The sequence below is a fragment of the Trichechus manatus genome, unplaced genomic scaffold, assembly GCF_000243295.1.
Source record: "Trichechus manatus latirostris isolate Lorelei unplaced genomic scaffold, TriManLat1.0 scaffold00034, whole genome shotgun sequence".
Taxonomy (NCBI): domain Eukaryota; kingdom Metazoa; phylum Chordata; class Mammalia; order Sirenia; family Trichechidae; genus Trichechus; species Trichechus manatus.
The window spans coordinates 10717821-10730657 of record NW_004443970.1 but is presented as its reverse complement, the minus strand read 5'-3'; the positions used below and the strand labels follow the sequence as shown (position 1 = coordinate 10730657).

Genomic DNA, 12837 nt, shown 5'->3' with positions numbered 1-12837 from the left:
AAAGGCGCTCCATTTGGTGTCATCAGATTGAGTTTCCTCCCCAAGCGACAGCTTGAGTGTCAGTAGAAGTGGGGTGATTCCGTGCAGGTGGGGATCCTGAGTAGCGATACAGATGACTGGGGAGTACGGACAGCAGGCGACTTCACTAGTGGTGAACACCGTGGGGGGTAGAGGAGAACACACTGTGGCATCCCTTCCACCCAGCACCATGCAGAATCAAAAGCAAAGGGGACCAAATCAGAGACTCGGACAGTCCTTTTCCTGACCACTACCTCCACTAACTGAAAGGCGGACCTTCGGTTTTCGTAATGCGAACAACAGGGTTGATCAGCTGTGCAGGATCACGTCTTTGGAGACAAGCTGCACAGACAACATTGTCATGATCTGCCTTTTGAGAAATTACTAGGTTAAAGGTTCATGGGATGCTAATATTGAGACAATCCATGCTTTTTCACATAAACATTTGGACTTCATGTCTCTAGTTTCAATATTTTGTTCACAGGGATGTCTGAGTCACTTCCTCACATCCTTCCTCCCTTCATCCACCTATGAAATGAAGACTTTCTATATCAGATGCCAACTTCCTAAAGAAAACATAGAAACCAAAGGCAAAAATCCAGTGATCGTGCAGCAGCCACATTAATATGCCATAAAGCATCTGGAAACTTGTGTGGACCCCCTGGAGGTCTACCACGTGACATCCTCGGTGTAGCACAAAGAAATTTATTTTGTTTCTCTTCCGGCTTTCTAAATAACGCCCTGGCTCCGAGCAGAAGGACTCCAATTGCATGACAGGCTGGAGGACGGTTTACCTGAAGCTCCTTTACTTAACAACACATTGCTTAGAACAGAACATACCTGCCAATACCACTACTGTGTTTCACTAACATTTCTACTGCAGGAGAAAGAAGCCATCTTATTAAAAGTTTCCCTTTTTGTATGAAAAGAAATTATTTTAAAAACTGCTGTTGGAAATCAACTCATTCTGAATCACCTTTTTAAATGAAATTTTGTGCTAGAGACAAAATAGAAAATCACAGCTTTACTTTATCTGACACCACCCATGAGAACTGCTTCATGCACAGAAGTATTCTTTTTTTCCCATCCGCCAGCAGCATTGGAAAAAAAAAAAAAAATTAAAGAACAGGCGCTGGCAACACTCTTCAATATTGTTGTCTAATTAAATGGCAATGGAGTGGATGCATGAAAATATGCATTAGAGGTGTGTAATGTGTAATGTGAAGAAGAGTAATCAAAACCATTCAGCAGGATTGAGGAAGGAATTTCAGCTGGCAGCTTACCAGACAGGAGCATATAATTTTGCTAATTCGAAATAGGTATTGTAACATATACACATTACTGCTTTGCATATTTTAATGAAAACTGCCTCTACACCAAAATGAATCCTTTAGCTTGAACTCTCTGCATACCACAGAGCTTCTACCTAGTATGAGTTCAGCATAAATAAGGCACAAAAGCTGCATTAAAAGAATGGTCACCTCATTAAAATAGGTTAAAACTAAGCCCCTTATTCTAAGCTACTATAACACCATAAAGTAAGTCTGATGGCAGGTGTTGTATTAAATTTTTCTATTGCAATGAACTTGTACTCACACAAACCAAATCTGCATGTTTCCTTTGATATACACCTGCAACTTGTTAATTCAAGGGCCTTTATTAAGAAAGTATAAATTTAGCAACATCTATAGATTTGTAAAACCCTATTAGCTCGCTCAAGAACCTAGAGTAAGTTCATTTGGAATCTTATTTGCATGGTTTATAAAGAAATGGAAACTGATGATGCCTTTTCCCAAGTGGATGTTCCTGCAGATAATACAGTTTTGCAAACAAATCTATGAGGATTACCTAGACTTGGGAAAAGAGTTGAGAGAGATCTGGGTCCCATCTGCAGCTGAGGACATCACTTACCGGCCAGCTTGCTTCTCGCTGAAGTCCTTTTTTCCAGTCTTCATCCAGCCTGGGGGAGGTCTCATCCATTGCTGGTGCTGCTTCCGCAAACTGGATTCGCCACTCGCTGTTACTCTCTGTCCTTGCAAGCCTTTACCAAAGCAGCAGCGAGAGCAGGTCGGGGGCAGACTGTCATGGAGAAAATGCCATGCCAGAGGATGAGGGGTTGGGCATGAAGAATACACATGGGAACATATTTGGGATACATGGGGCTACTCGGACAGCTGTTAACTGGCCAGGCTGGGAGCCAGCTTAATCACTGAGAGTCCAGAGATTAAGAACAACCAAGCTCCAGGGCCAGTGGACAATAGGTGATTCTTGTGATTCTGGCCAGAGAAGGGAAGTGTGAAGGCATGCTCTAGAAATATGCATTGTTATGGTACTCCCACCTTCTCCTTGCCCTGACACACACACACACACACACACACACACAGAATATGCATTATTCTGCAGGGTTTCATCAAGTGTTTGGGGTATCCTGAAAGAAAGAAGCTACTTTACATAGAAGCAGCATATTTTATTTGAATACTTTTCCCCCTAAAAGCACCATATCTATTGCTCAGCAACCAATCAACACAAATACTAGCAAGCTCCTCTTGGTGAAAATAGACTCATCCCCATAGTTGAATCCTGAAGCGTCTATATACAGTCGATGGTTTCCTCTCTGTAAGACATTCTGAAGGCAGGCACTTGAACCTGACCATGGACCTCAGTCCCTTTGCCAAACTATTATTCAAAATGACCAGAGGCTTCAGTTTGGGTGGACTTCTCAAAATCCAGGGACCAACCAAGCCAAACTCAATGTTCGCTCATCGTCATGGTAACAACCAAACTCCATTCTGCTCCATTTCCATTTCTCACACAGAGTGAGTCGGGCCCCTGCTGTTCAGAATCAATCACCTATAGTTTTAGCTGTGCAGCCAGGCTACTTACTGTCAATGACACCTACTCCTTTTCAGTTAGAACAGTGCTTCTCAAACTTGGCTGCACAATAGAATCACCCAGGAAGCATTGTAAAAAATATTACCTAGGCCTCACCCTGAGAGATTCTGATTTAATTAGTTTAGAGTGGAGCTCAAGACACTATTTTTGTTTTCGTTTTTTTTTTTTAAAGCTTCCCAGACAATTCTAATGTGCACCCAGGATTAGGATCACAGAACTCAGTGCTGAGTATCATGTAAGGTTTCTCTACTCTAACCACTCATCATATGCTTGAATCCCCATGACACTGACGATAGCCATCCAACAATGCTTAAACCATCTATGACAGTAAACTTGCCACCTCCCAAGACAATCTTCCTCCACGGTTGATATCTTTGTTCCAAAAGGAATTAGTATCTGTCTCCCTGCAACTTCAATCCATGGCTGTACTACTTCTTGATCCCATAAAGAATAAAAATAAAGACTATTCTCTAGGACAAGCCTGCAGATATTCAAAGACAGTAGTCACCCATGTGCTCCATCTTCTATTAAGGGTGTCTCTTTTTCAGGTCAAATATTGCTGGTTCTTTTAGCTTTTCTTCATGTAAAATCATTTCAGGTAATTTCTCCATTCTGATTGCAGGCCTCAAAGTATATTCCACTATCTTTAGAGAGCTCCCGGAAATGACTATGCCATTTCCACTGTGATCTACCATTGCACATGGAGCCAAAGAATCACACACTTTGTTTGAAAACTCTCCACAATAACAATAATAAAAAAAAAGAGCAGCCAATGTTTATATAGCACAGGCCTTAGTGCCGGCACTGAGTTAAGGGCTTTATTAACATTATCTCATTTAACCTTTACAAATATTCTATGAAGTTGTCATTCTGATTGACAGATAAAGAATCTGGGAGGGATGGAAACATTTACCTAGGTGATGGGGTCAAGAGTTAGCCCAGATCTGACTCCAAGATCTGTGTTATTGGTCCCTCCTCCTTGCAAATCAATGCACTTTCTTTGATGTAGTCTCAGGTCCCATTGGCGGGTCTGAATTACACCTCATTGATAGGGCCATACAGTTAATTACTACACTTAGATTTGTTCTCATCTTCAGTTTTTATGTGAACACATTTTAAGGCTATAAATTGCCATACAAACGTATCTTACTCTTTTAATAATCACAAGACTGTACCTTCCACCTCACCTCTAGCAGAGCACACAAATGCAAAACCTTTCCTTTACTTGTTCAGTTCTTCTCTCTTACTGAGAATATCCAGACGCTTCTTCAGAGCTTACCCTGAGGTATAAGAGAGAAAGGCCAGAGCAGCAAGGGTCCAGAGAACTGGTCCAAAGACTAGACTCATTGAAAGCCTCACCAATCACCTGATTCTCTGCACCTCTTCTAAATCCTTATCAACAATATCCCATAAGGAAAACTGGGAGTAATTAGTCTGACCATTTGATTCACGCCATCTGCTAGGTACCTGAACCAGTTCTCATGGAAGGCAATATGTGAAGTGGTTGGTAGCATAATCTTTGAAATCAAACAGACCTAGGTCTGAATAGCAGTTTCATATGTTCTACCTCTATGTCCCTGGGTAGCTGTATGACCCATCTTCTCTGAGCCCTAGTTTCCTCATCCGTAAAAGGGAGGTATTATTGTCTCTGTTAGGCATTACTTTTGTTCATCAATATCCAGTTCCCCTCTGCTTTCAGGCATGCAACAGGATTGCATTTCTTTAACCCTTTTAAGATCATGCAAAACCAAATGACTTGTTTTGGCCAACGAATATGAGCAAAATGATGGGTATCACTCCCCAGCGGGAGGCCTTAATTCCTGGCACTTGACTGTTAGTCTGCTCTTCCTTCTACTCTTCTTTGGTGCAGCAATATTGGAAGCATGTGCTGATACGATGTGCCTAAATATTGAAAAAGAACAATGCTGAGCCAAATCGTGGGCAACAATTGCTGTGGAGAGTCACCTTGACCGACAGCAGGCATTATGTGAACAAAAAAATAAACTTCCAGGGTTATTGGTTACCACAGCATAACACAGCCTAACCTGACAAATACGCAGTCCTTACCATACAAAGTCATTGCAAAAGTAAAATGAAATTATCTAGAGTACTTATTACAAGTATAGGGTAAGCCTGCAAAACTATTTCCAACAGATTCTATTACAAGACCAATCTGCTCTAGCATGTCTCTCATACTCCACTATTTCCTCTTTCTTCTATCGCCTTGATTTTTTTTTTCCTTTTCTTTTCCCTGTGTATAAGATAGCAGCATTAAGTGTGACAATTTCTATAGGTGATACTGAAATATGAATTTATAAAAGGAAAGAGTAGAAGTGTTCAATAATGCAGTGTCATTCTTTCTCAGAATGCAAGCTCAGAATAGCATGACTTTAATGCTACTTATCACTTAGCAAGCAAATTAATGAGAGCAAAATGAAGCATCAAATAATAAATGTAGCCCAGTCGGAATTCACTACAGACAAAACAAAATACGTGTCTCCAAATTGTAAGCATAACGAGAACATACAAGAATGCAGGAGTTTATCAAATAGCAGTGTTTTTATTGACGATTTTTAAATCAAGCAATCAAGAAAGAATCCGTTTGGTTTCTGTCTTTGTTATTTTTTCTTTTCTATTAAAGGAAGGTTCCACTTTGAAAATAAGGTGGAAGGAAAGTATGGATTACACGCTGCCCGGATCACAACACTGACATTCCAAGGATGCAAAGTTTTCTTCATTTCAAGCTGTCTTAACGTGACACCAACTTACACCTGCTCAAGGACACCCAGGAGAAGATATTTTTTAATGTTCTTCAAATGCAAGTGCTAATAACTACGCCCTGAATTAAAAATAAAATAAAGTGAAATGCATTGCTAGACGGTAATCTTTAATAGAGGAAACTGAGTACCTCATAAATGCTTTTTATCTACTCTTCCTTGCCTTAGAATAAACAATATACATTCTGGACCCCTCAGCTGGGAGTGTCGGTCTGCAGTAAGGTGGTTAAACTCCCTTGTACCATGTGGAAATTAATATCAAATTCATGCCAAAAAGTGATGCAAAATCTTGCCCTTACCCACTGTTTTTCCCTCAAGATAAGCGGCATATCAAGAATATGCTGACTAATAAGAAATGGAAAGAGTTTTAGAATTTGTAACATTCCTTACGAAAAAGTCAGATATAAAAATAAAAAGGAAAAATCTGTACAAAACATATCAATCAGGCAGCCCTTGATTTTAAGAAAAAAAATATTTTCCATAATAAAAACGCTAATACTTCGTTTTAGGAACCAAGAGATTTGAAAATAAAAGAGTTTTCCCAGTGAATTAAATCATGCATTTCACAGTGTTATATACTGGTGGACTGTGGCCCTGTGACCTAGTGGTATTACACACAGATATTCATTCTAAGGGAGAAAAGGAAAGAAAGCCTAGCAGGGCAGGGGGACATCGATGGAAAGGAGTATAGATCCAGGGAGTCCCGAAGCTTGGAAGAAACTAATGGTCATATGCCTGCTTATAGAATTTTGTACACACACTTGCACTTCATACCTGTGCTAGAATTTTCATGAGTTCCTGCAACTCATTTTATTATACATTTTCACTTAAATCCACTCTCACTGAAATTTTCTGAGACACTAATAGAGCTTTTTTCCCACAAACTTTTACTTCTAATTTTTTTTTTTTTAATTAAAGCTAATAGCCAGCTGCAATAGAGATGATTCCAAACCATGGAAGCCCCATGTGTGTCCAAGTAGAACTGTCTTCCATAGCGTTTTCAATGGCTGATTGTTCGGAAGTAGATTGCCACGCCTTTCTTCCAAGGCACCTATCCTCTAACCTTTTCATTAGCAGTCAAGTGAGCTAACTGTTTGCACCACCCAGGAAGAAGTTAATAGCAAAGTGTTTGTCATCAAGAATTTGCTTCACAAAGTATAATAATGTACCAGATTCACAAAACCGGAGGTGTTTGTACATTTGTACATTAACTTTATAACTAAAACAAACTAACAAAACACCTCAGTCATCAGACTGATAAATCTGAAAGGGTGAACTCGGGTACGATAGTCATTATATTTCAGAAGGGAAAAAAATACAGGATTGACTTCCAGCTCCCTGTTCAACTAGATTAACCCTTGCTTTTCCCTTTGTAAAAGATCCAAGTTGTACTCCAGTGATGCTCATGGTATTGGGACTAATAGAACACACCTGGGGCTGGTAGACTACTTTCTAGTACATCGACGTACTCTCGCTCCCATCCAGTTGAGCTGCATGCTTACCAAGAGTCATTTGTGTTTGTTCCCAATCCTGTTTATGCCTGTTAATGGAATTCCATCATTCAATTAAATATAATATCTAAAAGTAGGAGTTTGAATAGAAAGGTAGTTGTTGTTTTCAGGAAACAGTTGAATGCTTTGGAAAGACCCAGAAAGTAAAAATTGCTTAAAAAATTACTGTCATCATGGTTGCAGAACAGGATGACTGTAATCAGTGTCACTAAACTGTACATGTTAAAAAACATTGAATTGGCACATCTTTTGTTACATATATTTTTACCACAATCAAACAAAAGAAACAAAAAAAAAAAATTACTGTTGGAGGATGGGGATCATAAAAATCTGGATAGACTCTCCCCTCCAGTTGGTCACTGTCTTTAAATTCTTCATTCATTGTAAAGAAACTGAAACTGGGATTTGTAGAGAATGCTTTACAGATATGGCTTCTACAATAAAGACTTCCACATTCCACTCCGTGACTGATACTTAAAGGCCTCAACTCCACAGCAAAATGTTGCTGAATAAATATGCATTTAGGTGTTTAAGAAGCAAAAGTCAAATGTTTTATATAAATACACGATTTATGGTTTCCCAATTTAATCAAATTCTGTGATGAATCAGTCAACTATTACCTGCAATTGTATGCGGTCAGAAGGCTTCTATTATAAAAAAGAAAATGGCAAACCAGCAAAGACTTTTTCTCAACTTACCCATAATGGAAAGAGATAGAAAGTGATAGACTCAAATACCCACACCAAGAAACAGAACACATTTCAATACCTAGGTCTACTTACATCACTTAAGTGAGAAATAGCCTGGCTGTAACTATAAACATTAAATATTGTATAAATCTGAGCCACGTAGTCTCCAATTAATTACTGCATAGCATTACCGTGTCTTTCCATAGCTATGTAATAATACCAATGGCCTATAATGGGAAGGATTTAGCAGACTATATTGATGGAAATTAGATGATTCTATCTACAGTGTCTGAGTTACTTTGATGTGTTTGAGCCCGAAGCAAAACAATGTAATAAAAAACAACATATAGATGAGAACTTCAATTTTTTTCTACATATTGATCTGCCGCCGATTTCCGAAGAATCAAATCTAAGTCCAACTAGGTGAAGACGTTCCATACATCATCCTTCCCAATGCAGCATAGAAATAATATTTCACTTCCCAGTATGTTTATATACTGTTCCTGAGTTTGTGATGTCCTGGGCATCCAGAGAGCCCAGAGACAAAGTATTGCCTTAGCAAATGTTAAGCACAGCAGAGATGAATTACAGACTATTTTCTTAGAAGAGTTTACATTAAAGACCATCTTAAGCTATAAGTCCTCAAAAATAATAGCCACTAGACTAATGAGTAGAATAGGAAGATAGATCTTATGTGTAGGCTGCATGAGAAAAAGGCTATGTGACACATAATTTGAGGCATACTGGAAACTGCTTCTGTGCGCCCCATCTCCCGAATAAAATTCTCCAGCAGCCTGTCCTAGAGCAAAAAATCCCACCATTCATATCTTTCGGTTTGAAAAACTTTTCTGTCACTGTCTACGTAATTGCAAATACTCCTTAGGAAGTGTAGCCTAAAGCTTTATCTCCTAATACTCTGTCACAAGTTATTTTCCCATTCGGCTGGGAGAATAAGACGCTTTGCAACCAGGCAAAGAGTAAAGTTGCAGACAAGAGGAATCTCAAACAAGAGAGTTTAGATGACAGGAGGTGGGATATTGCCACAGGTCCTCTAGGCACAATTAAATTTAGACATTATGAATTCAAAGATTCATGGGTATTGACCTTATAAACTCCCAAATTCTTTTGATTACAAGTTATCAAAAAATATCCAATTGGTTGACATACTTACAACACAGGACTAGGTTCTCACGGCTATTATAGGACATAAGTTGGGGAGGGGAAGGGAGTTGAGGCCGACATCTCTTTCCTCCTTCATTTTTTCCTAATATATGAAAGACCAATCACTAGAAAAGGACATTATGTTTGGTAAAGTAGAGGGTCTGCAAAAATGACATAACAGCTAAAACGATGGCTTCTAGCACGCCAGTGATCATGAAGACGGCAAGTCGGAGCTGACTTGAGGGCAACTAATCCCAATAACACAACAACAATATTAGAGGAACCTCAGGGACAGTTTAAAAATGTCAACATAGGAGGGAGTAAGGATGGCAATTTGGTTGGAATGTGTGCAAAGGCCAGCATCACATAGGAGCTTGTTAGAAATGCTGATTCTCAGGCCTCACCTTGAACCTAAATATTTTCATTTTCATTTTTTTTTTAATTCTTTTTTTTTAATTGTGATTTAGGTGAAAGTTTACAGAGCATATTAGTTTCTCATTTAAACACTTAATACACAAATTGTTTTGTAATATCGGTTGCCAACCCCATGATGTGTCGACACTCTCCCCTTCTCCACCCCAGGTTCCTTGCTTCCATTCGTCCAGTTTTCCTGTCCCTTCTTGCCTTCTCATCTTTGCTTTGGGGCAAGTGTGCCCATTAGTCTTATATACACGGTTGAATTATGAAGGACGTCCCTCACATGTGTTATTGTTGGCCCTATAGAACTGTCTAATCTTTGGTTGAAGGGTGAACCTCAGGAGTGACTTCAGTAATGAGTTAAAAGGGCGCTCAGGGGCCATACGTTCGGGGTATAATTCATTAGCTTTAAGAAGCACTGGACTAGAGGATCTACCTTGAATGTCTATCTGCATAGAAAAGCTTTATTTTGTTTTAATTTTTTTTTTTAATTTTAGAGTGTAGGTGTTTAGTGCCTTGGGGACAGAATGCTAAATCAAATGTATTATGGGGGACTTCAGCCCCCCACCAAGAAATTGCTTGTTGTTACCCCTGGGGTCCTTCTCAGTGATCTCATTTTCAAGATTATACAAGGATATTTATAAGCACAACCCAGTATGTGTGTGGGGCAGGACTCCAGCCCTTAAATCACCCACCAACCTCAACAGACCTGGCTATTCCACTTAATAGTTCAGAAAAACAGCAGTTGACAAGTGAATGACACTCCTCTGGACATTTAGATGACTGATTTTGTATAAATCAATATCGAGTGCCACAAAATGTCAGAAAATACCAAATGAGGAGAAAAGAATCAATAGATAACCCTGGAATTAAATGAGTGATGAATAATCTTCACCAACTAAAATAAATTAAACCATGAAAACCAAGTTAAAGTAACATCAAGGGTCTGGCTTAAAACCACAAAAATATGTATATATACATAATTTAGAAGTAAGGCCACTTGTGACAAACACAGCTGTTCATTTTTTTTTTCCAGAAAAGCATTCTGATAGGAATTACAAACTAAGAGCTGAATTCATACTTTCTAGCTTCTGTCTGAGCAGTCATAATTTTTTTTAAGGTTCTAAATCAAATAAACTACAATTTACAGGTGCAGACCATGTATATACCATGCATCCGTGGAAATGAGCACACACATTTGTTTAAGACTCTTGGGGAGTAGGAGGAGACAAATTCTACATTTTATTTAATTCACCTTATTTTAGATTTTAAATGTGTCTATTGGAGCTATCAAATCTACTATAAATTTATAGACAGACAAAACTGTGGATTTTAGAATTTAAATTCTAATGTTATTCTGTGTCCTAAACTGGTATCACAGATAAACTCAGAGTAATCTCTTTCTTCATCAGAAAGCAGATGCAAAGTCATATTTTTACATCATTTTATTGCCTCAGAATATGTTAATGGATGCAAAACCATGAATTAAATACCTACTGTGTGCTAACTCTATCACCTGTTTGCCAGTTTGTCATACTATGGTAGCTTGCGTGTTGCTATGATGCTGGAAGCTATGCTACTGGTTTTTCAAATACCAGCAGCGTCACCCATGGTGGACAGATACCAGAGGAGCTTCCAGACTAACACAGACTAGGAAGAAAGGCCTGGCGATCCAGTTCGAAAAATTAGCCAATAAAAACCCCGCAGATCACAACAGAATATTATCCAATACAGTGCTAGAAGATGAGCCCCCTAGGTTAGAAGGCACTCAAAATACATAGCGCCCATAATGGACTCGAGTATACGAATGATTATAAAGATGGCACAGGACCGGACAACATTCCGGACAACATGGGATTGCCATAAATCTGAGCTGACTCAACAGCAGCTAATGACAATAACAACATGTGCTAAATATGGTGCTGGGCACTAGGCACTGAGAGACTGGAAAACATAGTCTGTGTGTTTTTATCTTCCTCATCACCCTGCGAGAGAGATGGCCATTTAAGCAAACCACTTCAGCCACAAGAACTATCTGAGCCATGGAATAGGGAATATGTTTGCACTACCCCAGTGATCCATCCCACTCAGATTCTGTGCCCCAACGCAGCACAACTCCAGGGGGCACCACTCCTATTGCATCCTCTAGAAATGGTGCCCTTGGAGAAGAGCAACATGGAAATCCATCCCCACCCTTGGTATAAAACTGAAAAACCAAACTAGTTGCTGTCAAGTCGATTCCAACTCATGGTGACCCCATGTATGTCAGAGTAGAACTGTGCTCCATAGAGTTTTCAATAGCTGGTTTATTCCAAGTAGATTACCAGGCCTTTCTTCTGAGACACCTCTGGGTGAACTTGAACTTCCAAACTTTCGGTTAGCAGCAGAGCACGTTAACCATTTGTACCATCCAGAGATTCCCTTGGTATAACAACTATGTTTAAAGTTTACAGTAGTAGTATTTTTAAATAAAATTGTTTCTGAACTGTTTGTACAGAAATACAGACCACAGCACCAGTAACAAAACTTCATAGCAGTCCGCCCCATGATTTTTTTTAGACTCATTTTCAAATCCAAATGTCCATAAATGGTTACAGAACACTAATGTCCATACAGACAAACTCTTTTCCACTACATTCCAGTTTGTAATTTGTATGAAGACAGAAATCTGGGGATAAGAGTCCTTCTGATCTAACAGCCCTGCAGTTCTGTTTCCCCAAAAGTCCCGTTCAGAGGCAGACCAACTTGAGATTAGCAGAGATGTCAACAGAGTCCTTTGAATGGCATTTAACAAAAATGTGCTCCTTTGGAGGGCTGCCTTTCTTAAAGACAGAGGGATGGGAGCGCACACACGGCAAGAGATGCAAACGTGCAGCTTGGAGAGTGGCTGAAGACTGTATTGTTGGAACTGGGCAGAAAGAGTGCTATCTGGAACCTTTTGATTTCCACCTCCTTGGAAGAAATCCTCCAACGTTTCCAGCTGCGATTTCATCTCTCACGTAGAGGGTGTGGGCTGCTCTTATTTATCGAGGAATGGCAGGGAAGGCTGAGAGTGGAAGGCCTCTTCTCCAAGGGCAGCCCATAGGAGGACAGAAACAATATGACTCACAGTTCCGCTTCTCCTCAAAAGACAAGGCTGACAGCCTACTCAAAACAACACTGGGAATCAGGACCATGAACAGATTTAGAAACCAAGTTAAGCCAAGATCGCCCTGCAGATGGTTGCTACATACCCCATTGCCCTTGAGTCTAATTCCAACTCATAGCAACCCTATAGGACAGAGTGGAACTTCCCCATAGGGTTTCCAAGGCTGTAAATCTTTATGGAAGCAAACTGCCACATCTTTCTTGAATGGAGCGACTTTCTAGTTA

At 39.6% G+C, this 12837-nt stretch overlaps 1 protein-coding gene across 3 annotated transcripts in view; it reads right to left on the bottom strand.

Annotated features, from left to right (window-relative positions):
* PPARGC1A (PPARG coactivator 1 alpha) overlaps positions 1–12837 on the bottom strand; it is an 804378-nt gene that overhangs the window by 355678 nt on the left and 435863 nt on the right. Inside the window, exon 2 of one of the 3 annotated variants that reach the window (XM_004375137.2) lies at positions 1930–2097. The exons of 1 other annotated variant lie outside the window; for it this stretch is intronic. In XM_004375137.2, the coding sequence (XP_004375194.1) occupies positions 1930–1998 (69 nt within the window). In that variant the 5' untranslated portion in view covers positions 1999–2097. Of the gene's footprint in view, positions 1–1929; positions 2098–12837 lie in introns of those variants that run through there. One more of the 3 variants, XM_023730245.1, reaches the window with a different exon arrangement.